The 25,909-nt window shown below is 45.3% G+C and overlaps 2 protein-coding genes across 3 annotated transcripts in view; one reads left to right on the forward strand and one right to left on the reverse strand.

Annotated features, from left to right (window-relative positions):
* Positions 1-595: 595 nt before the first annotated feature.
* On the reverse strand, positions 596-25,508 carry LOC8052322 (rac GTPase-activating protein 1). The gene is made up of 13 exons (XM_029985103.4): positions 24,687-25,508; positions 24,456-24,597; positions 24,313-24,373; positions 23,996-24,120; positions 22,566-22,800; positions 20,860-21,094; positions 17,938-18,173; positions 16,628-16,867; positions 13,245-13,353; positions 11,768-11,997; positions 8,875-8,959; positions 8,357-8,408; positions 596-865 (listed from the first exon to the last, which is right to left on the reverse strand). The coding sequence occupies exons 1-13, from the start codon at positions 24,778-24,780 to the stop codon at positions 820-822; spliced, it is 1,890 nt and encodes a 629-aa protein (XP_029840963.2). The 5' UTR covers positions 24,781-25,508; the 3' UTR covers positions 596-819.
* Positions 1,754-25,909, forward strand: part of LOC115324449 — a 48,109-nt gene continuing 23,953 nt past the window's right edge. Inside the window, exons 1-2 of one of the 2 annotated variants that reach the window (XM_040222208.3) lie at positions 1,754-2,146; positions 2,489-2,551. In XM_040222208.3, coding sequence (XP_040078142.1) covers positions 1,850-2,146; positions 2,489-2,551 — 360 coding nt within the window. In that variant the 5' untranslated portion in view covers positions 1,754-1,849. The remainder of the gene's footprint in view (positions 2,147-2,488; positions 2,552-25,909) is intronic. The other variant, XM_040222213.3, reaches the window with a different exon arrangement.

The following is a 25,909-nucleotide window of genomic DNA, read 5'->3' on the forward strand; positions in this document are numbered from 1 at the left end:
AGCGTTTGTCCCCGTAGCGCAGTCTTTCCTGCACAGCATTTGGAGCCTGCTCCTCACGTGACTGCGTTCGGCGAATAGCGGCGCCAACGTTCGAGGCGTGTGGTGCGCTCAGAAGCAGGGGAATGTACGCTAGGGTGCGTGCAACGTCTACTTTCCTGCACGGTATTTGACCCTGCTCCTCGTGTGATTGGATCTTGGCAAATAGCAGCATGGTGGCACGTGGAAAAGACTGGGAAATTCTGGCTCCAGTAGGGAGCCTATAGAGGAACTTTAGATATAGCCATGGGCATGCAGATATCTTTGTGAATGCGTGCCTCATATGCTCCATAAATCCCATCAAATATAGTAAGATTAACTGCTAATCAGTAAAATGGTATGAATACCACGCTTGCACAAAATTTCTGGACACTTATTCGTCCACTGTAATGCCATTATGTGGTTTTCCGTTTTGCGATCTACACACATCCAACAACAGCAAGAAACTACTGGGAAAGTGCTGCACGCTTCTGGGCTTGGTCGAGATGACGTCAATTGTTGTGTGTCATAGTTTGTGGCATGCATTCGAAAGATGTTTGCAACTTTCGGCACTCTTAATGGCAAAGCACTTCTGTGAACAAGCTCAAGTAAACGGCACCGCTGTGATACTGTCGGATCTTTTAATCACCAACATTTTTTGATAAAATCTTTAATATAGCAAACAAACAATCATCAGATATATAGTCTTACCAGTTATACTGTCACAGCATGTGGGTCAGAGCCCAATTAAACTAACAAAATAACATAAAGCAAAGCAAACACTAAATAAAAGGGTCGGTCCTCCTACTTCTTTGGCAGGGCCTCCAAGAATGCAAACGCCATGGGACGCCTGAAAGGACACCACGAAGACAAGCTGAGCAAGTGATCTAAGCCAACTAAATTGTCCCAGGGAAATGGAATGTCCTGGTTCTCTCTTCAAAGATTGAAACTATTGGCATTACATTTTACATTGGTTTCGTAGTACTTTAAATTAAGTGCTCACAATCTGAAAATTTGCCAGTTCTTGTTCCATGCCGACTTTTCTGACAAATTCAAGCGAGTACTGAAGAGGCCTGAATGTCTCATTCCTAGACTATCTTCTGCCGCCCACACACCCAACACTGTCGAGACTCTCTTGGTGACGGTGGACCCGTTACCGAGAGGTATCAATGGACTAATCACAATGTGACGGGAGGCTTGTTAAAATAGAGCTGAAGACTCTGAGATAGCAAGACTTGAATGCTGCAGAAATGATGCAGACGGCAATCCAATCTGAAGGAGAGAAGTACCAGTTTGTTTCCCCACTGCCAGCAACTCATACATATGGTTCCTTCAGAATAGAGCAATGCATATTGGAGAGCTTTGAACCAATGCTACAACTAGTGTTAAATAAAGTTCACCTAAAAAAAGAAAAAGAGGTTACGCACTTTCAAAGACACCTGCTAACAAAATAATAAACAACCTGGATGGGGAAAAAAAAAAAAAAGAACATCTAATAAATTTACGTTTTTTAAGCTTCTTTACGGCGCGAAACGAATTTGTATTTGGCGCCCTGCGGTGCCCCGCGGAAAAGTGGCAACTAGCAGTCACGTGTCTGGCTCCTATAGTCACATGGTGCTTGCGCTCTTTCTGAAGCTTTCTATGGGCTCTAAAAGTTAAATATTAAATTTCGTTTTTTTCTTCTTTTTTTATAACTTTTTTTTTAACAAAATATTTTGATGTTTAAGAAACAACAAGTATAAGAAAACCGTCGCTTCCGTTTTCACTCTCACGACAACAAAAGCGACAAAAGCTTCGCCATTTTCTGTGCGAAGGGACGCAGTTTGTTTCCAACATGTCGTGTCCCTCAAAGCGACGCCGCTGCTCGACGAAGGGCTGCAATCCTTGTGACCGCAACTACGAGAATTTCAGTAGTCATGGCGTACCGGAGGACAAGCATTTGAGAGCTACCTGGCTCGAGGCGATCGGTCGTACGCCTAGCGAGAAGAGCGTTCGGGTGTGCTCCCGTCACTTCGCCCCCGACGCCTTCAAGCCACGCAGCGAGTGGACCGAACGCGTGTCTTTAAAGCCAGGGGCGATCCCAACGCTTTTCTTGCCAAAGCCAACAGCAGCAGGAAGGCCTGCGTCACCGGTAAGTGACGCACCTACCACCACCGCTACCACCAGCACTACGAAAACAGCACAACGACTCGGCGCGCGCCGAAGTTGAGCGCAGGGTTGCCAGGTCTTCGAAAAAGAGACGAAAAAAAAAAAAAAAAAAAGAAAAAAAACGAGCCATCGAGCCGAGGTTTTTATTTTCGTAGTCGCCAAACAGGCGCAAACTGCGCGAAAACGTAAACAATAGTAATTTACGTGTTTTTATTTTGGCTGCAGTTCCGAAAGTTTATTTAGGCACTTTATGGAGAGGCGGCAGGCTGAACGGAGCAAACGCAGAGCAAACGTCAGAGAACTTTTTTTTTCTATTTTGTTTCAGCCCAGCAGCAGTCCTGAGGACACCACCCTACCGCTGGTGATTGCTAGGTGCTACTCTATTATGGTCAGTGATTTCCCTACCCACCTCCTAAAGGGCGGGGGGAGGGGGGGGGGGGGAAGGAGGAGGAGGGGAAGGGAGGAACGCTCACCGCTAGTGAGAGAACCTTCTTTAAAAATCTGCGACTAAACAAAAAAAAAAATATATATATATATTTAGTGCAAAATGGTCTTTTTGAGCGCGCAGAGCATCAGCCTTTTTATAGCCTCTCCTTCACGCTGCTGAGCTCCTTGGCTCCTTCCCTTGATGCGAAGGCGAATACATATTTGACTAAAAAACCCAAGACTAGGAAGAGAAGGGAGTGATGAACACAAGGTCTCAAACACAGCTTAGAACTGTGTTTGGTTCTTTTTCTTTTGGCTTCTGCACAGAGCCTTTCCCGCGCCCAACTCTGGACATTGCCCGAGGTAATCCCTGGGTCAACAAATCTTCAACGTGCAGGCTTAAAATTCAACTGAGGCGCTTCGCTGGGAGCGTCTCTCTTAGCATTAATTGTTTTCAAACTTGAGTCCCCAGATTTCCTCAAATCAAGGAAAGGCGCACGCAGAGCGCGACGCTGATGCGGTACAGAAAACGCTGAATCGGCACCCACTTTATCATCATTAGTAACCGGCTGAATTTTAGAGCGGCCGATATCTCCATTTGTTGAAGAACTTCGAGGCAATGGCAATACAATTTGCGTGATAACTGGTCAGGACCTTATCAGCTGTATTTTATTTAGGGATCCGAGTGGTCCCCTAATTTAGTCTGGTTGCATTCTGCTTTACCTTGACTTGCGCCGAGTGCTTTGCCTATCTGTTCAGCGTTTTCTCCATCCCGCGGGTCGTCCCACCGAAAATAAACGCTTGGAGCAACTAAAACTTTTCGTGAAGCCTGGATGCCTTTATGTGCGTGTGTGTGTTTCCCATATATTTAGTTGTCTCATGGCAGCATTGTATTCGGGCGATGTTTGGTCCGATTGCCATTAGGGTTCACCCAACCGCCTCGGGGCTTTTCAATAAACCGTTCAACCATTCATGGCATGAGAGAAATGGGCAACGTTTTCAGTAAAATTTGTAGCATATTTCGCAATTTCTTTTAGACAAATTCATGAAAACTTTTTTTGTCTGTGAAATTCAAAGACGTCAAACTTAAAATCAAAACTTGCAAAGTTTTCGAACTTAGTACCTCAATATTTATCTAACTATACAGACTTTTCGAGCCATCTGTCAAAAAATTTGAAATCTTCGATCTCAAACTTTTTTAGAAATCTTGACATTTTCGAATTATTAGAATTCGAACCTCAGCAGGATTCTAAAGTTGCAAACTTTTCAAATTTGAACCATACAGAGGCTCTAAATTTTCTAACTTGAACTCCGGGACATTTGCGGCATCCCTAGTGGAGATACGCTTTTGAAACTGCTTGATTGGCTCAGACGGATTGCAGCACTGGCTGAGGTCGCACTTGGTCGGGAAAAAAGTTTGTAGCGAGCGACCCAGTTCGCATGCATCGTCTGGGTTCAATCGCAAAGTCGGCGTGTGCATACTGGTGCAGTGGTGTACTGTTGTTTGTTTTGACTAAGGTCCACTTTATTTCCAGTATTTGTGCATACTTGCGAGTTACTGCTTTACATTTTTCCCTGTTTTTCTTCATAAGTTTAAATGTTGTCTGCCATAACATTAAGAAAAAGTTTGCTCCAAAGCTGAAATTATAAATGTTTGTTTACAAACAAACAAGAAAATTAAATTATAAGCATATGTGTAATTAAAAAATACCTAAAAATTTTGTTTGCAGCTTTTGGTCAATGTGGTACAGAGATTAATCCATATGGTCATCTTTTTTGTGTCAGGCTAGAATTTAATAAAATTGATTGCCCCTTTTTTTTACACAGAGATAACCTGGTCCGACATGGGTTCGCATTGCAAAAAGAATGATTTTACTTTCACTGATGATTTTTCGAAATAGTGGAAAACTGGTACATTCTTCTTCAGTCAAATATAGGTTATTGGCATTCATTGCGGTATCGCAGCATTGATACCGTGATTAATATTTTCCAACGTTGCTTTTTGGTTGATTTTACGCTTTTTTTTTAAAAGATGTTAGGCATTATTCATTAAATGTTTAATCTGTCATGTTGAATGTAGTCTCAGAAACTCTCAGGCACTCCCTCCGCATGCATGTCTAACCCCCCCCCCCCCCCCCCCCCAACACACACACACACAAAAAAAAAAATCGGCAGGAAAAAAGTTAATACAGTTAAAAGAAATTGCCTCCCTCCCTCCCTCCCTCCCTCCCTCCCTCCCTCCCTCCCTCCCCTTCCAACATTAATTCCCTCCTGAGGAAACCCCCGATCACGTTGCTTTCATGTGTCTGCTTGCTTTATGCGAATGGCTTAAAAGGGTACTCCACCGATTTTTTGAGCTACCTCAACTAACTATATTTTCTGACTCGCCGGCCTTTACTCTCTCCGGTATGCTATTTAGGATCGCGAAATTCATAATAGTTCATGCGAAATCGGCAAATGGAAATGATGCAAAAACCAACATTCAAATATACGCGCGTTTTTCAGGGCCGTGACGTCAGTGGCAGGCAGGCTTGCCAGTCGAGCAAGCAGCCAAAAAATAGAATATGCCAATCATTTGTTCCGTGCTGGAGCGCGGGTACTGCAGCGAGCTTCCCAAGCATTCATTTGACACCATGAAACTGCTTCGAATCAGTTTAAAACAAAATCTACAGCCCAAAGAGTGAACCCCTGCCTTCCACTGACGTCACTTTTTCATTGTTGCCAGTAGAGACTTGGAGCTTGAAAAAGATTGTGAGGACCAAAACTGTAAATTCAATAACTTCGCGAAAAAACAATATTTTGACCTAATATTTGGGATACTATTTTCCCGATGTTTGTTGGTTAGTTTAGCAAAATTTCAAGCAAATCGGAGACAATGAAAAAATCGGTGGAGTAGCCCTTTAAAGGGGCACTGACACATCAAAATCATTCTTTTTTATTATCCGAAACGATTGAAAGCGATTCCGGGACGTTACCCTCAAAATTCGAAACTTGGGAATTCAGCATTTGTGAAGTAAAAAAACAACTTCCAGATGCCGAATTCGAAGTTCCCGCGCGATCTTCACCGGTGCGTTGACGCCAAATATTGTGGAGTCCTGAGAGTCCACTTTCTTTCACGACTCCGTGCTGTTGCCATCGCGACCCAAAGCAAGGAGGAAAGGAGCGAGCGCCGGCGGACCAAACAAAAACTGTTTTGAGCAGTTTCGCCCGTTTTCCAAGGGATGATAGAAATCCAGGAGGCGGCACCACAACGGACTCCGATTTTCGGTATTTCAAAAAGAAGGGCCGTCGTTCGCAATTGCGTTAAAAAACATGTTTTACGATCGCCGTTAAATGTTAATAGAACTGTTGCCTACTAAGTTTCTAAATTTCATGATTTTTGACGTCATGAATCAAAAGAAGCGAGGAGCAGCAGAGGAATGTGCCAAAAATAAAAAGGCGGTTTTTTGCACGTAAGAAAAAAAATTTTTGCGATGCGGTTTTTTTGTGTGTCTGACTACAATCTCCGTCGTTTTAGACAATAAAAAAAAAAAAATAGACCATTGGGGTGTCAGTGCCCCTTTAAGTGGCTGAAGCTACTATAACATGCTTTCGTTTTTCTGCTTGGGCGGCACCAACAATGATGCACCGTTCTCAAACAACATCCCGCCAACTGATGTTTAGATTCTTAAAAACACTCGAGACGTTCATGCAATTGTCATGGCATCACAGATTCAGACTGAGGGTCTTCATTGCAGTAAAAGGTATGTGCATTAAAAAATGACCGCATCTCCACGTGGTGAATGATGTTGATTGGGCAAAGGTCTGGTGGTGCTGATGATACCGATTTTGTTCATAGGTAGTATTATACTGATTTTGTTCATAGGTTATATACGCATTTGAGCATTTGACCGCAGCGCCTTCTCGTCTATAAACGTTGAGCCAGTGCGTGCTAAGTTTAACGCGATGATATACGCATTTGACTACAGCGCCCTCTCCTGTATAGACGTTGAGTGGCTACATGCAACGTTTCATTTATGACATCCCCAGCTCTTGAGTTACTACCGCATCTCGGACACCCCTACTCGTCCCGCAGTCATGGCAGAGTGGTTAAGGCGGTGAACTAGATATTCATTGGGGTATCCCCGCACAAGTTTGAATCCTGTCGACTGCGCAAACATTTTTTCTTTTTTTAAGAAGACAGATGGGATGGCAATCGATGTGAGCACGGACACCGGACGGACAAGGCTAGACCCTAAGGAGCTTCGCCCCTAAAAGTAGCAAGCCTCAATTTTCAGTAACCATGAACCTCAAAAAGTAGCGAATTTGGCACGAAGTAGCCAAACCTGGCCATCCTAGTTGAGCGGAAGTTGCATGAGGCTTGCCACTTCCAAGCGTTTTTCAGCCAAGCAGCGAACCCAATGCAAGAGGCTTAACCTTCCCTCCACACGGACACAGAGGCTCAAGAGAAGTGGAAAGGAGAACCATTACACCTTGCTTGACAGAAATTCTCGTATCGTACATAGCTCTAAAAATTTCTTTTCGTCGTGAATTTGTTTTACAGCATTTTGTTTCCATCCAGGCTGTTCTAAAGGGACACTGATAGGGTATTTATGCCCGCCAAGGTTTTCAATGTACATTACATATGAGATCCCAACTACCCAGAAAACAATTCGCGGATCGAAATCAGTTTTCGTTCCGTCCGAAAACAGCCGATCGAGAACTGGTTGGTTTGAGTCGCGCTCCCTTCTCCGTGGCCGCGTGCCGTTTTTCTATGGTTTAGACACAACCACCAAATATAATCAAAGTCGTAGATCATCGAAAAAATAGAGAAGAAATACTATACCCATTTTTTGTGGCTTAAAAAGCTACAAATGCGTTGTTTGGGAAGAAAAAAAGTATCGCAACAGTGTGACTTCCACTACCTCTCTCCTCCTCTATATTTCTCTTTCCTCTCCAGTCCAGTTTTGGCTTTGAGCAGTTTCATTTTTTGACTTTATTATTAAAAATATACTTGACGCTTTAGCAAAATATTGATTGGGTAGTCTTCCGACACCATAATGAATCGCCGTGCAAAAATATTAAAAAAATTAATGTTTGGGGGTGTCGGTGTCTCTTTAAGTAAAGTAGTAAGTACACTGGGCACAACATACTATAAATACAATGTACTTCAAAACTTTTCATGAGCCTTTTCATTCCCCTGTACAGTGCATTTTTTGAATTGGTATGCATTGACCCAGGGTAATCAAGAGTGCATTAGTTATTTTCGGGAATGGCAGCAAACATAAAATAAAGCGAAATGGCCACAGAGTAGTTGTTTTACCCTTGCTGACAAACCGTTTAACAGAATCAACTTATAAGGCCCTTATTTGTATCGCTCTTATAGGCACCATTACTTCACTCAGAGGAATGACGTACCAGATACGATGCCTTTCAAGATGATAGCCTATCCTCAGATGACGATACGCCATTTTTGTTCGAGGTTGGTGAACTTTTATACTTGACCTTAGAAAATATGTATAGTACTGGGAAAGCCAAGGACGCGAGCTCATGGTTCTTGAAAGATGTTGCCGAGAAATTTCGCTAATGTACTTTGAAGTCGGGAGATATATTTCCCTCAAAAAGGACCAGAAAAAATACTTTTAAGGAAAGTATGGGTACATACTATGAGAATACACTTAAACTAAAGCACAGATTTTCTAAATCTACAGTACTTTAAGTAGTGCCTTAAGTACAATGTACCTAAAGTACTTCCCAACACTGGCTATAACTGAAGATGTTTCATTACCTGAAGTTGAACCGGTTGCTTTCCCTGCTTGTGGTCGTTGGCAGAACAAAGCCTGAAAATGAGCGCTTCCATGAACAGTCAGTTTCACAGTGTCATTGACGCTGGCTGCATCACCTCAACCGACAGTTTTTTGTAGCAAAAATCAAAGACAGCAAAGAGAAGCACCCAATCTTCAGGGTACAAAAGATTAATTCTCTACAGTATCGGGCTTATCTGGATGTGTTTTCCACGGAAGTGATGAGAGTGGGAAAGGGGGACTAAATTGAAAAAGGCCATTTGCAACAATAGGTCATAGTGCATAGCCTCGACAGTTTTGGAATCGTTGACCGCTGCTTCATTTGAGGAAAAAGTGTGATAGTATTGGCATTAACTGCTGCAAGTGTGATAGTATCGGCATTAACGGCTGCAACTGACTATGTATTTACCAATGCATCAATTTCCTATTGCAGCATTGAATCGATCAATCGACCAATATATCGCGCAAGTGCTCCATTTATTAATCGGTGCTACGACCCTACCTGGCCTGGGTGCAGGGAGAGCATTGCTGGGGTCAAGATTTATGTCCCAGTATTCCGGCGATACTTCCAAAAGGCAACGCATCACCTGGAAGAGACCGAAAATTCTCAAGTTTAGACAGCCCAGACCTTATAGCTCATGAGATGAGTAACTGCTGGAGATGTGAAGTTGGGGACAATGCACTCGAGTGTAAATCTGTGGCAGTACGAACAGTGCTACCACGCGGTTAGTTACGTTTAACTTTGTCCAGGATCTAGAGTCGCGAACGATGCGAAAAATCCCGGTCGAGCGCGTGGCTTACAAGACTCTCGGAAATATCTATCGGAAGAAAGCTTACATCGAGGCTTCGGCGCCTGTTCAACTTTTTTTGTCGCTCCCCATTCAACTAGCCGTCGCCGAGTTGATGCAGATTTCAGCACTGGGTAGAGGTGCTCCACGACAAAGGGCAAAATTCATTGTGGCTGAACCAGCCGGGTCGGCAAATTGAGAGAAGAGTTTGTGGAATAAGCGACGATGAGCGGTTCTTGTTTTATATCACCGAGTGCTACAACAATCGGGGTTAATTCGGCAATCGTTTTGTAAAATCTAACCATGCTTAAATGCCGCTTCTTTGCACAATATCCCCGACCAGGGTTCTCGACACCCCGGCTCGTGGGAGTCTTCCAACCGGCCCGCGGCAATTGGAATGAAGCCCGGTCCGCGGCCCGCTTCCAGCGGACCCACTAGCTGTCGGCGCAAAACGAAGTGCACGTAAAGAAATGGTGCCACGACACACTCTAAACGTGGAAACGGAGATAGCAGAAAGAATGAGGGAAACAGCATCGGAGTGTGGGCCCTCTCGCCGTAGTGTTCGTTGAACACTGTCATCACCGGCAACACCATTTTTAGCTCCCTGCTTTGTGTCTTTGCAAAGATGTTAAAATTCCTTTGCGTTCTCACACGCATTGTGCTTGGTGTCCTCTGTCACAATCTGCTGCATATTGTCAACCTTCGTTTTAGCACTCGTTACTCTTTTGCACTGGGCAAATATGCCAAAGTTCCCAAGCACCCCGATTTATGCCTGGCAAGTTTTCTCGGTCACAATTGTTGAGTACTGTCATAATTCGCTAAATATTAAATTTCAAATTGAAGTATATGTATTCATCCACCTTAGGATTTTTTAATACTTACTCTAATATTTGTTTCTGCATTTAAATGCTTATCTAGATTTATTTATCTAGTTCTTCCTCTTTTATGCATATTCTTTTTTCCTCGGCCCTAAAGACTGACAAACCCTAATCCAGCCCATTAGCCAAAAGTTTTGGAGACCACCTCCCTCGATGAAAACTCTGCTTTCTTTCCTTTAGCTAGCACTCGAGGTCTCGGGAACCACGCCCTCACAGGCTTTTTCATATCGTCTGCGACTGTACACTGTACGGCTCCTTCAGCGTGAACGCGGCATTGGCACCTTTTCACATATTAGCACTTCGAAGGGGCATTGCCGGGCATCGTATTATAATGCTTAGGTTAGTGCCCCAATTGGGTACTTTGTAGCACACTAGTAGCTTTTGCAACAGTCCTTTGATCCAGGGAGACAAACAGCAAAATCCAACAATCGCTCAATTGCACCACCAGCCGAGACTGCGGTGGGAGCTACGTGCCCGCTGGACCAATCGGACGCCTCCCTTTTGTCACGTGACCCTGACCTCTGCACATGGATATGGGCGGGAGTGCAATTATGTGGCGAAACAGGAGCACAGGTGCTTCTACCGCAGTTCCAACTTAGGGCTAGACGAAGTATAACGGCGATGCGCCGTGTACACCTCCTCCACCGCGTCTGCAGTGTAGGAGAAGGAAAAGGTCTGCACGTTCAATCCTGTCTTTAGAAACAGTTCAGCGACTGCAAGTTGCAAGAAGGCGCACAAAGAGTGCAACTTCACAACCGCGACCAGCACTGTCGAAGGACGTAGATGAAAGCACCTGTTAAGAGGCAAACAATAATAGGCCTTTTGCGAAGCGTGCAGCGCCAAAAGGTATACGCTGGGAATGCCATGTACAACTGGCCCTAGCAGACGCCAGAGGCAACCTTTGCAGAGAGTGGGCCAGGGCAGGCGAGCATCTACGGTACCCTCTTGCTCTCTTCAATGCGGTAGATGCTGTGGTGGCAAGCAGCGTACGGAACTTCGTGCGGGCGTTTTTCAAATTTCGTCAAGGGTGTATTGGGTGTGTTGCACTCTGGATATACTTTTAGAGCCAATCGCAGTTACGTAGCATGCTCCACGAACGCAAGACAACTGATGGGCCTGCTTAAAGGACACATGCAAAGGAAAAATACATTTTTTTAAAACAGCCGGGCTGGGAAAAGGAAGTCATAAAATGAATTTACAATAAAAAATAAAAAAATTTTAGAGCTATATTTATCACACAAATTTCTAGTTGGCGCCCGCGGGCGCCGCGGAAAAGTGGCAGTTATTTGTCACGTGACTGGCCGCTATTTGTCACCTGGTACTTGTGCTCTTTCGGAATCTTCCAATGGTCTCTAAAAGTACCTTATTAATCTCTGTTTCAAGTGCAACAAGAAACGAAGATTAAAAGGTAACTTTTAGAGCCCAAAGGAAGCTCCTAAAGAGCGCAAGCAGACGCGATAGACCTGTGCGCTGGTCGGATGACGGCGGCCGTGCCCCGGAGCAGACAAACTTGCGCGGCTTCGGCGGCGGTGTGAAGAAATGCTTTGGAACGGCGGCGCACCACGCTCAGCATGCGGCAGCGATGCCGCACGACAGCGTGCAGGTGTACCACGCTTTATAGCATTCTTTTTCCATCTAGGCTGTTTAAAAAACTATTTTTCCTCTTCATGTGTCCTTTAACACCACCTTAGTGTTCCGGATGCCGATGATCTGCCTGCAAACGGCTTACCGCAACTTGCATGGGGATCTCTTGGAGCTCGAGCTGGGGGCTGGGGTTGTCCACGGAGAAGCCCACAAGGCAGGGGCCGAACGTGGCCACTAGGTCCCCCGCTGCACCTTGTCGCTTCCCCAGTTGCTGGAGGTGCCTCAGGAGCAGCGACAGGGTGTCGCGGTTGGGACGAGGAAGCTGCCCAACGAGGTGCACTGCCTGCCACAGGCGCTCCGCCGGATCCTCGCACCCTGCAAGCCCGTGATCCTTGTCAGACACATCAAATGGGAGACGAAAGACCAGCAAGAAGGGCTGGTCACCAGACAGATCAACGAATCCATGTCCCAGTTGCCCCTATCGCACGTTTAAGAGTCGAGGAAATGGAAAGTTTGACCAATGAAATTAATTATGTGGCACGAAGTTGGATTTCAGAATATGTGTTGTCGAGTTATCGGCTCAGCCTGAGCTGACGACGACCACTGTGGATAGGCGAGCTGAAGACGCGCACAAAATTTTGTACTGCATGCTGCAATTTTGCTTAAGGGGACATTATTTTTTTTAATTATTTACAATATTGAAATGCAATGTTTGTTTATGGTGCTAAATCTTCCCTTTATAAATCTGGTGTTGAAATTTGGTACAGCTTGCTCTTTGGGCTCTTGATGAAAGTATGTGAAGAGAAGACCACATTCTTGTGCACATTGAAGGCGTGGCAACACACTTAAAAAAGCCTTGTAAAATTAACTAATTCACTTTTTTTAAACCATAGAGCGCAGTGAACAACAAAAAATAATGCGTATGACACTTTCATTTTCAAATAATTAAAAATAGCAAACATGCAATTTCAAGGGGTTAACAAGCGTTTCAATAACTTTTCATAATTATGAAAAATAAACATTCTAACCAAACCTATGTAGATTCATTCTAAATATTCTAAGGTATGTGCTTGCCAAATGTGGTTGTGATAAGACAATATTAAAAAAAGAAATTCTTGTGCGCAAGCTGTAAAGATGCCCCAAAATTACACGCACAAAAAAAACTTGTTCAAATGTTACCATAGATGTGTAGCTATATTGTTTCGTGGCATGGAAAATGATATTTTGTTTATAAATTCCTGCGAGAAATTGAAGCTACAGAAGACTGCAATGGAGAGGAGACGGCTGGGCCTACTCGAAACCTTGCCTTTCTGGGTGGAGGTCTTCAAATGTGTATTTGACTAATTTCGTGGTCATAACCGGCACTAATTCTTTTTATACGTCAAACAATGATTCAAGAATAATAGAACACCACAAAACCAAAAATCAACTTTTTTTTTTTGCAAAACATTGCCGTTTTTCGGCCCTCATCGACCCTTCATTATGTTGATGGCAACGACCGCAGAGGCAGACACACTGCACCAACAGAAAACAAACAATTGACGCTTATCCCAAGCACTATTTCTCGAGAGCCCTTCCTCCCCGACTGGTCAATAATAATTTAAGCGCATAGGGCCACTGACCGCTTGCTTTGACAAAGCTTTTCCAGAGAGACTTGGTAACCAGGGTCTCCTTCAGGGAACCGAGAAAGTTCATCACAGCTCCGCACACCACGGCCAGTTCACAGGCAGCCTGTTTGAAATAAATACAGCTGTAAATTGTAACAACCTGTCTCAACAGAACACAGTGTTGGACAACTTTTGGAAATTTCTGGCGAGCCCTTAATTTTCGCAAATTTCGCGAATTGAAAAATCCAAAAGCTTTAACGGCACGGACCGAATTGCAAAAACAAAGGGTTTTACAGTATATACTGTACAAATAGCTATATCGACCACATACGGTACTAGATTAACAACAAGCACCTTGTGAAACCGAAAAGAACAGTGCGGAGGTTGCATTGACAATTTTCTGGTCGAGACCATTCCATTTGTGTATAGCTAAAGAAAAGAATGAGTGGGCATAAACATCTGGGCAGGAAGCAGCTCTCATACTGTCTGCTTGCAATTGTTTTTCTGTGAAATGAAATGTTAGATTTGTATGTAGTATACATTCTTATCGGTGCCAGCCTCATCATTAAAAATATCCTGAAAAAAATGCACACTGAAATGTTTTGATTGTTTGCACAAGGTCCAAGAAAACCCAAGCGAGAATTTAACTATAATGCAGGGACAGAAACAGGATAACTTTTATATATATTAAAACAGTGAAAAAAAAAAAAAAAAGACTACCTACAATTATATTCACAAATCTCCAGAGAAGAGCACAATGCATGTGAATGTAGAAGCATAGCAAGCCAACACACACCTATTTAACATCCATTTCACACAGTATATGCACGAATAGTAGCATCACTAAACATTTCAGCAAGGGAAAAAAAAACAATGTAAAATCTAAAAAAAAACATTTACAACTTTCTGGAACGGCTAACTAGAGCGCAGTTCTTGAGGAGGAGGAGGGGAAGGTATGGAGAGGAGGGTGTGCCCCTCCCCTTATCCATCCTCCTCCCCCCTCACGATGGCACTCGTGAAGGTTGTGACCAGTCTTGGGCAATAACTAGTTACTATTAGTAACTCGTTACCGGTAACTAGTTACTTTTTTGATAACTTTTACCAGTAACGTGTTACTCTTTAATACTGGTAACTTGTAACTGTAGCACTGTCACTTTTTTATTGGGTAACTGTAACTGTTTAGGCCGTTACAGTTACTTTTTTTTTACTATATGAATTAGAACCCACTGCCGCGGACATGGAGAAATTGCCATCTTGATGTATTTTTCTCCAAACTCCTCGCTAACAAAAAAAAATATAACAAGAAGAAGCGTGGTCATGCATTAAACAAACAAAAAATTGCCTGGTTCAGCCCACGACCGAGAATGGACGACGGACGAGTTAGCACGAAACAGAGATAAAGGAAGCGGCGCCTGCGGTGGTAGGGGCGGCAAACAATGTGTTTCACCGACTTTGGCTAATAGCTCACTCTTCTTTCGTGGGGACCATCTGCGGGTGTCAATGGTCGTGAGATATGTCTCCCAGTATTCCATCTGGGCTGTGTCCGGGATATGTCCGTGCTGTCGTTTTTACACCCAGCCGTTCGCCGTTTCCTCATCCCTATAAGTTTTCAAGGAAGCTGTCTCCATATTGTGCAGAAAGCCGGTGCTTGTGCAACTCACTTATTCTCTTCAGAGGCGCTCGAGTGAACACGACTCCTACAGTTGGCGTTTCGGACAGACGTCGCGGTGGTCGTCATACACTCGTAAAGTACCAGAAGTTAATTGTCTCCTTTCCCCCTTTATTCTTTCGAAGCTGTTTGACCTGCTATGTTTAGGCCTGCTTCCGAGTATATCTCATAAGGTGGCTATCTTTGTCCTCATTCGTTTCGGAGCGAAATATAAACCAAAACGTTCACTAACGCGGGCCGATGATTTTGGTAAAACGGTTGATTCTAGGTTATAACTAGGGTTTCGCGTCTTCAGTTTTTATTTTTTCAAAAGTCTGCGTACTTTTTTCGGTGTTTATTTTAAAATTCAATTTTCATTTTGTTTTCGGTGTATATTTATTCGCAAAAAAACTTTACCGTTTTTTTTTTTCAGTGAATATGAAAGAAACATCATCGGACACCGGATCAGATGATCCTTGTAGCTGTGATATTTGTGATCACTCAAATTATAACGGCACATTTACATACGTGGTCTTCGCTACAACGTCCGTCAGGAGACACCTCAAAATTGCGCAATTCGCGAGCATAATCTTCAGCACGATTCTTTTTCCTTCCCATTCCGACGGCGTGACCGTCTGAGGTGATGACCGTACAGGCCCAGCCAAATGGCAAAAAAAACATTGTATTTATGTTTTCAACCACAAGAAAGTTTGAGAGAGGCTGTTAAGAAAGGCATTAACGGCTTTCCTCAATGTCCGCTGAAGTGCATGAAGCGAAAAATACTATACTAGCCCACATCCAAACTTCTTTTTTGAGAACCAAGACCTTGACACACTAAGCCCGATCACAGAAAGGACGCAGATGTACCTCGAAGACGATTTCAAGACCTCTTTTGTTGCATGTTGAACCCTGGAAGAGGGCAATCACGAAGACCTCGAACAATGTCGAACCTTGCAAAACCCTCTCCCTCTCTCCCCCCCTCCCCGACCCACCTCGACGCGGCCCTAAAAAACTGACCTTTTTCGGTTAAAACCAAATTAAAAAAAACGGATTAGACATGGTTTTATCGGTTTAAATCGAAAACGCCAAACTTACAAACTGATCTTTTTTTCGTTAAAACCGAATTTCCGAAAAATGATTTGGCTTACTTTTATAGATTTTTATCTGTTTAAACCGAAAACTCTAAACCTTAGTTATAGCAATTATTGCAAATAAATTTGCACACCAAAATGCTGAAATGGCGAATGACTCAAAAAAAAAAAAAGAAACACCCTTTGGGTTTAAATTTTTCTAATATCTCGGTTTACCTTTTTTCTCACTATAGTGTAACAAATAAAATAAAAGTTTTGGTTTGCGATTCCTTGTATCCAATTTTCCTACTGTAATGAGGAAGTAACGACGTTACTATTTTTGCAATAAGTGTAACTGTAGTACGTTACTTTTTGAAACTGGTTAACTGTAACAATAACAGAGTTACTTTTTCCCCCTAGGCAACTGTAACTGTAACACTGTTACTTTTTACTGGTAATGTGCCCATAACTGGTTGTGACATTCACAAGTGCCCATTGTGACTCTTGTGATGTCACTCGTGATGTCATTATGGGGAATGTCCCATAATGCAACGCACGGTTATGCTGACGGCAATGCCACTCAAGCCGGAATCTGGCACCGAAGAGCTGCGCTCTAAAAAAACCCTGGATCACGCCACAAACTTTTAAATGTTCAAAATTTGAGAAACAGCAGTCTGCACCAGATTGGGTGTGTCCTTCCCCTGAAGGAACTGTTCCACGAGCGCTTCCACTTGTTCCCTGGGTGCAGTTGCGCCATAGAGTCCGTCCGGGGACCCTCCCGCCCGCCGCTCCACTTCGGGCAGGCAGTGGGCCAGCAGTGGCGGCACCATGGGGGCCACAAGAGGGACGTGGTCAGAGATCAGACCCCTTCCCGCCGACCTGGGACGGGCCACGGGCTCCAGCACGCAGGCCTGCTTGACCTTGCGGGAACAAGGAGAGCAGACAACGTTACCATGATTCGGAGACTATGCGCAACAGACTACTTGTAACACAGTGAGAAAAAAACTGGAGAGGAGCGATGTCACACCACAATTCAAACTACGCACAGTGGATGATGCGTAAAGCAGCAGGGGCAAAACTAAAGAGCAGGGGATCAACATTACTGTGGTTTGGAGATTACACATAGTGAACTATCTGCAATGCAGTACATTCCTGATGCACTGCCACCCGGCCTGATCTCAGCTCTGAAGCAGTTTTAAAAACAGAAAAAAGCTGTATCGGGTCAAGCTGGAAGCATCTTCCAGGTCCTCTAAACGTGTATAGCTATAGCATGTCACCAATGAAATGGCCTCTTCAAGAGCAGCGAAGCTGCGAGCTCCATCTGCCACGATACGTAGATGCGAGTCATTCTATTTCACTATTTTGCTTTTTGTGTGAAAAAAAGTGTGGCAAATTGCTAGGCAATTGTTTTGCTTATGTAAAGCATTCTAGCATCATAAATGCTTATACGTCGTATCATCATTCAGCAGCACATCTAGCATCTTCAGCCAGATGAGTGCGTTGCACTTCAACCTTCTCACTCACTCCACCTCTCCCACCTTGCCTGCCTTTCCTCCTCACTGCACCGCTGGTCACACAACCTCCTCATCAACCAATCAGCGTCAAGCACCTCAGTCAGTCCGCGGCCATGCTTTTATCCAGGCTTTGCGAAATGCCGAACACTTAGCCCAAGAATGTTTCTTGTTAATTTAAACATCCAGAATAAGCTGGTAGTAGCGATGTCACTACGCAAAGGTATTCCGAAATGACGTCTACAGTTGACGACGAGAACGACGGGGCGTCTCCCTTAGACGCCCGGTCTTCGCAACTTGCGCCTTTGCCACTCTTTGGCTGCACTTGCATGCTCAAGGGCCGCGAGGCACAGTGACGTTATTGAAGTTAGGAAGCTCGCACATGTAAAAGACTTCCCTGGCATTCTCATTCATTTGTAAAATCTTGAGCAACGATTGAAAAAAATGTAGGCTAAAAAGCGGCTCGGCAAGCTTCTCACAAAGGGCTGGCACTGGGGGTGGCAGACGGCGGGGCAGTTGGCACACTTGGACACGGCCTTGTAGAAAGGGATGCGCTTGCCGCACACGCCGCACTTCTCCGGGCGCAGCATGGTCCTGCTGGCGAAGGCGTGGACCCCGTGCCCCTCTGGCCGGACCGGGGTGCTGCGTCTCAGGGGACCGAGCTCGTCCAGGGCGGCGACAAAGCCCGCTTGCGCCTCCACCGTACTGTCGTCCACTGAGAGCGTTCAGATTAAACACCCGCCGTCACGGGAAGTTGCACGAGTGGGATCGGTGTAGAGTTTGCATCGTAACACCGTATGAGAGAGCTACGCTCTATAGTGAGGGTTCTCCAAGTGGGCATTCCCGAGGCTACCTTCGTGGGCCATCCGAATTCTTAAATTTCCTCGGCTGTCCCTGCCCCCAAGTAAAGCGAGTTTCCAGATTGAGGTCCATTTTTGCAGATATGAGCCACTTGTTGGTGCACTAGTACTACGAGCCAAACACTACTAATCTGCATTATTGTCGTCCGTAAGCTTCTGCACCGCATTAGTGCCAAGACTGGAAAGGGTTCCTTGCTTGCCATTAGAGACAGGAATCGGTTCCTTCAGATCAAAAAGTGAGAACCCCTGCCAGGGGCGGATCCAGACCTCCATTTTAGGGGGGGGCGGTTTCTCGGTGTAAAACGGCAGGGGGGGCGGGGGGGAGTGTTTACATTTTTTGTGGAGTTATCGTTTTTACTAAACTCTGATAACATAATATGGATCTTGAGAGCTTTTGCATCAGTTTAACTGTTGTGGACGAACTCTTTGAATTAAAACCTTTCGGGTGACCACGCTAGAGGTAAGTATCTAGAACAGTAGTTCACAAATGGGGATCCGCGGACCCCAGGGGGTCCGCAAAGCTACTTCTGGGGTCCGCAAGACCCTCAACAAAAAAAATTTGTTTTTTAGTTGGCACATTTTGATCAACTGACCAAAATGAAGTGATGTGGCACCTTTGTTTTATGTTTTTCTGCTACGTAGCAATAAAAGGCACCTGTTTCATGCTCCAGATGTGTTAACTTACTAACGTCCTCCCCCCCCCCGGCTGGAAGGGGTCCCCCCCTCACTGCCAGCGGTCCGTAAGGGGTCCCCGACACATCCATGGCTAAGAACCACTGATCTCGAAAATTGTGGTGACACTATCCTTTCTGAAACATGGGTTTCAGACCGACACTACGTGAGCAGTCGATTTAGGGCAGCTTAAAGACATTGCCTTGGCAGACATTCTGGTTGGAGCTAGTGCTCAACTGCTGCGGCAACGGGAAGAGCGGCTTAAATCAATGGAGCAAGTACGTTGCAAACAAGCGACAAAAATGGCCCGGCGGCTTCGACGCTGGTCGCGGCGTCAAAACACTGTTGACGCAGCGAGCGAAACGAACGCTGCCAGGCAAGTTCGTCGGTTGTTCGCCGTATATTTGGAATGTCCAGAGCGCAGCACATGCGGCATTGCCAACCCAAACTCGTGTTTTCACGTGTTCTGGATGCAACTCGAGAGAACGAAAGCGAATAATATTTGAATATTTTTGAAAGCATGTTGCAGTTCGGCAACTAAAACTTTTAAACTTAGACAAGACCTTAAACCAGCAATGGATCCTTCTAAATTATATTCAATTGCACTTTGTCTGGATATTTTCTGTACGAAAGGAACACTTGTTTCTGGGTAGTTAGCTCATTCGTCAAGGTCGAGAGGACAGGTGCAGAGATATGATGGGGCAGAACGGTTGTCCGGTCGGCGAATCTCAACTGGATTGAAGGCCGATCACGACAGCAGCATGGATGTTTGGGAGTCGGTGTTCACTCGAACGGGCACAAGCACTGTCTATTTAATTTATGTATAGTCGCATCTTTGAAAGGGCTCGTTTGCCCCAAGTCCCTAGGTAGGGAATTCGAAGCCGCAGTTGGAAACCAGCAAGCCCCGCCTCTGTTCCGTTCGATACACACATATTCGCTCCTGCAAAGCTGCGCGAAAGCTCTGCCGTCAATACACAGAAGCCGCGTTTAACTCGAAAAGTAAAGACGGCGCCAAGGGGAGACAAGAAGTAGTGGGCGCCTTTCCTAAAATATGTCCCGCCACCCTAAGTTGAAACGGCATTGTATACAAATAAATGCCCACGGCGTCGGCTTGAGGACCCCGTGTAAGCAGCCTCCAGCCTTTACAGTGCTCCTACTGTTTATCTTTCTTTTATTAGCTTCCCGCCATGAGAAGTCGTACCGCAGGCAGTATGAAGCCCATTAGAGGAAACATCTCCCCCTTCTGGCGCTCGTCGGCTTCTTTCTGTATTCCGCGCTGCGGCGCTGATCCTCAGTGAGGGATGGAGGCGAGGGCGAAAGCGGGCTTATGTTTAAGCCAAGGTCGTGGGGAAGTCCGGAGCGTCTTCAGGAGAAGCTCAGACCCAGACTACACTGTACCCAGAGCATTTGCTTCCTTTCTCAGTTGATAAGAAAAGCAATTGGTCACCTGGTTGTACAAGCTGCATCCTGCGTCAATTGCTTACGTTTTTTCTTCGAGCTGACGAAGAACCCCGGGGGGGGGGGGGGGGGGGGGGGGGGGGGGTTGCCTGGCAAGGTGTTTGGGGGGGGGGGCGGTCGCCCCCACCGCCCCCCCCTTGGATCCGCCACTGACCCCTGCTCCATAGAACAACTCCCGAAGTCGGCCAATGTAGGCTCCGGCTGCTCTTCAGCAGTCATCCCAGTATTAAAACCCAATCAGTCCAGCCAGAGCTGGATTTTCGTATCCTGCTTCCGGTCCGATATTTACCTGGGGAGTGCTTAGAGTCTTTGCACCATCTCATCTAGAAGATGGGACATGAAGCACAAAAGCTGCTCACAGAAGGCAAGTTTCAACATTCCCTTTTTAACGAGCGACTCCACAAAACCCACCTGATCTACGAGGTGCCCTGGACTGTGGAGCCGCCGTGGGCTCTGCAGGGTTGCTCAGACTTCGCCGGACCTTATTGCGAGGGAGCATGGCAGGGTCCCCCTCTAGCCTCGAGGTCATGGTCGCCACATAGCCCTTGCTCCCAGCCACCATGGTCACTGTAGTGGCAAAAACCTCGCAGCTGCTCGGTTGTTCTACGCGGGCCTTCGCAATGGTGGGAGCGTCTCCAATGCTCTTCTGCAAGCAAATTGTTCTCGTTTTAGTCGGGCCTTCCGTTGGTAACACAAGTCTGTAGCTGTGGTACGATGAAGTAGGGCTATACCCTTTAGTACCCTAGCTATTGCCCCGACGTGACTAGAAGACGTGCACTTTGCAGTCATCTTTACATTATGCATCTTGTAATGCTTTTAAGTTGGCCTAGCAGCAACTTGCAATCCCCAATTATTTTCTTGTAAGGCTGTCGATTGACTTTTTGCACCCTTAGGACCTTAGGGCAAGCAGTTAGCCAGAATCAATCCTCGCTTATCTAGCAAGATCATTCAGAATATAATGAAACAAACATCAGACTTTGGGTCTGCTGATGAAGCATACTTCGCATTGATACTTCTAACGAAGTATAACATGTTGGTGTTATTTTTGTTAAACAGCATAGCGATGATGCTATCTATGTATACACACTGTTTCAAATGTTCCTTTCATGCTTAAGTTGTTGCCTCTGGAATAAAAGCCAGAGATGAAGTACCCGAGGGTATCTTGCCTACTATAATTAAAATATGGCAACCAACCAAGTCCTAAACACGTAGGAGCCCTACGTTTTGAACCGACTTGGTTCCTTGTCAGGGGCGACTGTGGCTGTCGAGGAGCGGCGTTTTCGGTCTTCTTTTTCTTCTCTCAGGGATGTGGCGCATTTCTCGATCTTAGTCTTTCACGGATTTGGCGAAGCCCGTTCACATATACACTGTTGGTAACTTTAAGTTGGCAACAAAGAACTTTAATGAAAGAATACGCCAACACAAAAACGACGTTCGCAAGCTCGACCACGAGCGCAGCGCAGTCGTTGAGCACTGCGAAGTCAAAGACCACCGAATTGATTTCGACAACACCAGCATTATCGACGCAGAGACTAACAACCGACATAGGCTTTTCATAGAGTCCTGGCACATTCAAACAACGCCAGGCAACATAAATTGGCCTTGGTGCTTTACCAACAGTATGTGAACGGGCTTCGCCATATCCGTGAAAGACTAAGATCGAGAAATGCGCCACATCCCTGAGAGAAGAAAACGAAGACCGAAAACGCCGCTCCTCAATGGCCACAGTCGCCCCTAACGAAGAACCAAGTCTGATGGAAACGTAGGGCTCCTACATGTTTAGGACTTGGTTGGTTGGTTGCCATATTTTAATTGTGTTTCCCAACCAGAGATTTCTCTCGAATGTTCAGTTTCAAATCTTGCCTACTGTCATAGGTTGAATATGAGATGCAAAGCATCAGGATTTATCAGTCTCCCTGTCCAAAGAAAACAATACCACAGGTAGAAACGAGTTATGGCATTCCGACTGCAAAGCCTCGCAGTCCACCCCTCCCAGAAGATTACAATGGGACCTCTATGCTTCGGAAGGGACATCTGGAACTGTCCACAAGATGACAGTGGTAACATTGGGTATCTCGTCAGAAGCCCGCGAGTAAAGCGTAAAAGCAGTGCAATACCTCGGTCTGGAACGTGCCCCCGGACAAACCGCCGCCTCCAACTTCGGTCACTGGTGGACAGTTGCGTACAACGCCATTATGTTGCGGGCAAGTGGTCAGGGCAGGTGAAGACGTTGAAGGAGACCTCTTTGGACGACACCATCCCCCATTCTCGGCGTCTTCAGTGGTGTCATCGAATTCCGATCCAGAGGGCGACAGCACAGATCCAACGGATTTGTCCGTCGTGTTGTGGCCCCTGGCAACATGTATGGCCACACAAAAAGGGGAGGGGGGGGGGGGAGTTTTGAAGTGCGTGAAAAATTAAAATAAATGTGCAAGGTGAACTTCTAGCTGCAACTGAAACAAAGGGGCTATACACTAATCCTTTCTGTCTCTCTGCGATAAATATTGTTTTCCAAGAAAAAGAAATTACAGATGTTTACAATTCTCTGTAATGCCGAATTAGAGTGCAGCTCCTGAGGAGGAGGAGGGGAGAATACACCCGTGCGACGTCACGAGGGTGACGTCGCACGGGGGGTGACGTCGCACGTGACTTATGCGACGTTACACATGGAGTCATGGAAAACGTCCCATTATGCAATGCGTGGTTACGCCAACGGCGATGCCGCTCAACCCGGAAATGGCCACCTAAGCTGCGCTCTAAAAAATGCTGTTGATCTTTTATGGTTACTCTTAAAAATTCTGAAGTCTCTGCATTATTGCTTGGTGGCCAGTCTTTAAATCAGGGGAGAGGGACATACAGTATGGCATGCAGTGAGCGAGGCTACATACATTCAAATGTAGCACTTACATGCATCAATATGTGAACAGCAGGATCGGGTCATGGACTAAAACTGATTAAAATTAGGGGAGTCGCAAACTTTTGTTGAACCGGATTTTGAGGTCGAACTTTTGGGGTTCGACTGCTTCGAACTGGTTCGAAAACCTTCGAACTTTTGATCAGATTCGACCGGCTCGACTTTGTAGACAGTGTGGCGAGACCTTGATACAAGCATGTCTAGGTTTGGACAATTTTTCTTTATGCAAAGGGTTATTTTAATTTTCTGAACAGTAGCAATTAAAAGAAGCTAATTCTAAAATTACTTAATTTTTTATACTGTATTAACTGAAATAACCAATCAGTGCTGCCCTTAATTCATCCCTTAGCCATCACCATCCAATCAGATGCCAACTGGCCCGCCTGTCGCGCATGCGCATAGCAGTCGAACCAGAGTCGAACCTTTGTCGAACTCGAACCTCAACCGGCTCGCGACACCCCTAATTAAAATTCCTTGTTTGTGGATTCTGCTAAGGGGACTGTGACCAGAAGATATGCACGTGCCTATGTGGTAGCTCCTGTCGTATAGCTAAAAAGCTAGAGGAAACAGTGAGCCGCCAATTCGCTGGAAGCTGTGGCACACAGTATTAAATTAAGTCACAAAAATGTCTACCAGACGGGAGCGTCTTCATCCAGATTAATCAAGTCATGAAGGCTTGACTTGACTGTCTTAGCTTGGCCCACGCGTTGGTCATCTGTGTTCAAGACACACTGGCGAATGAGGTTGAACCTGTGTTGCTGAAATCGAAAAAAATATATTTAGTTTTCTTTTTTAAAGGAGCCTAATCCTTTTAGTTTTATTTCCTCGAGTTAAAGTGGAGAAAAAAAAACTGTTAGCTTTCCCCCTCTCTCCTCTCTCTCAAAAAAAAAAAATCATAAATATAAACAGCTAGAAATGAAATAGTCATTTAAACTTAACCGTTCTGGTACCTGCATAGATAACTTTTGCTCGCATCGTTCCCTCCTTGAAACTTCGTGTTCAAGAGTCCCTCTAAAGAAAAGAAGATCGAAAAACTGTGAGAAAACGTTTCAAGTCAAGAAAAGTTGTCAAATAGACTACTGTTACTGTTCACCTTAGATGCAGCAGCTTTGCTTCCAAGTGAGCTTTGGTCAAAGCCAGCTCCTTGTTTTCGTCCTCCAGTTTTTTAACCCTCAGTTCTGCTGCATGCCACCGCTGCCTGCAGAACTCCTGGTTTTTGACAAAATTTAAGAACTCTGTAACACAAGAAAATGGAAATAATCTTAGCTGCCATCGATATCTGCAAGACGCACACGCGGACACGCATACGAAATGCGTTGCTCACCCAAAGTAATGTCGCTTCCTCGGACGGATTCTTGTACCAAGCGGAACAGGTCATCGTACTGTGCCACCAAAGACATTTCTGGCTTGCGGTCCATGGCGCTTCTCCACTTTAATTTAGCAATCACGGAACAAACAAAAGGGTGGTGGCGAACACCAGTGAAGGCCTACTAAAAGAGGTGCATACGAGTGCCTTCCGTGGGAAGTGGGTGGGTGCCACAGAAACGAGGAGCAGGAATGTAGGAACGAAGTAGGGCTACTGTGCAGCTGGCATAGCGTCTGGCCCAATGTGCGACCGGACGATCGCCTTTATCACTCTGAGGGCAGGGCTAGACAGGGCATATCGAAAGGAAAACTGCTTCGTCATGTGATGCTTGAAGGACAAGGACGGGCAGAAAGTCGTCCAAGGTAGCCCGTAGCCAGTCCAGAACTGTATGGATGCTTGGAATTGGGAAGTTTACTTCGAACAACGTTTTTAGAATACGTAAATGAAGTACACAAAATAAATCATGTTTCTTGCAGCGCGTGCAACGTTGGCGCGTGCTGCGGGAGGGAAACAGCAGAGAAGCAGAAACACGAACCGAAAGCGCTGTGGAACGCGCCAATCCAATCCAAGTCAAGCACGACAGCACGTCGCCATATACATTTGGTAGGTGCCAATGAAAGCAAGATAAAAGGGGGCACTTTAATCATCTTGCGTGGTCTTTGAAAAGGAAAACGTCAAAAATATAGAGATGAATGAACCGTACGATCGGATGTTACGAAGCCACCGGAAAACAAATCCGGACAATTCAAATGTTTCTACACTAGGCAGCGCAAGCTACCGTCCGATCATTACCACGCATTGCATCCATCTATCGTAGTGCACAAGTGACGTCACGGACGTCGCGGACGTGAAAATAATTATTTTTAATGGAGGACGTTGAAGTAGTAACCAAAGAGAAACAGAAAGCCAGCGGAGACGTCTTGTGATTCCGTTGTTCTGTCATAGAGTTATTATAATGTACGCTAGAGGTTCAACTGGCGCTAGTGTGCTGCTGCAAATTGAAGCAGACAGCAACCAGTCTGAAATTGACTTCCGGTAATGCTTTTCTATGGGAAAAAGCGAGTGCATTTTCTCGCTGTGCTCGATTATAAGAGCAAATATCACGAATATTCCGTACGTACTGGCACATTGGAACATTTCTCAGTCACGCAGATGAAATAATTGGTCAGTTACGGCGTTTT

This window comes from Ixodes scapularis, unplaced genomic scaffold (assembly GCF_016920785.2).
Source record: "Ixodes scapularis isolate PalLabHiFi unplaced genomic scaffold, ASM1692078v2 PGA_scaffold3__209_contigs__length_174095766, whole genome shotgun sequence".
NCBI classification, from domain to species: Eukaryota; Metazoa; Arthropoda; class Arachnida; order Ixodida; family Ixodidae; genus Ixodes; species Ixodes scapularis.

Excerpts from the sequence above, each read along its gene's own strand:
- LOC8052322 (XM_029985103.4), bottom strand. The coding sequence starts at position 24,780 with ATGGACCGCAAGCCAGAAATGTCTTTGGTGGCACAGTACGATGACCTG. Across the intron at positions 24,121-24,312 it reads AGCAAAAGTTATCTATGCAG|CAACACAGGTTCAACCTCAT; the intron begins GTACCAGAACGG and ends TTTCGATTTCAG. Across the intron at positions 866-8,356 it reads AGCAACCGGTTCAACTTCAG|GCGTCCCATGGCGTTTGCAT; the intron begins GTAATGAAACAT and ends GTGTCCTTTCAG.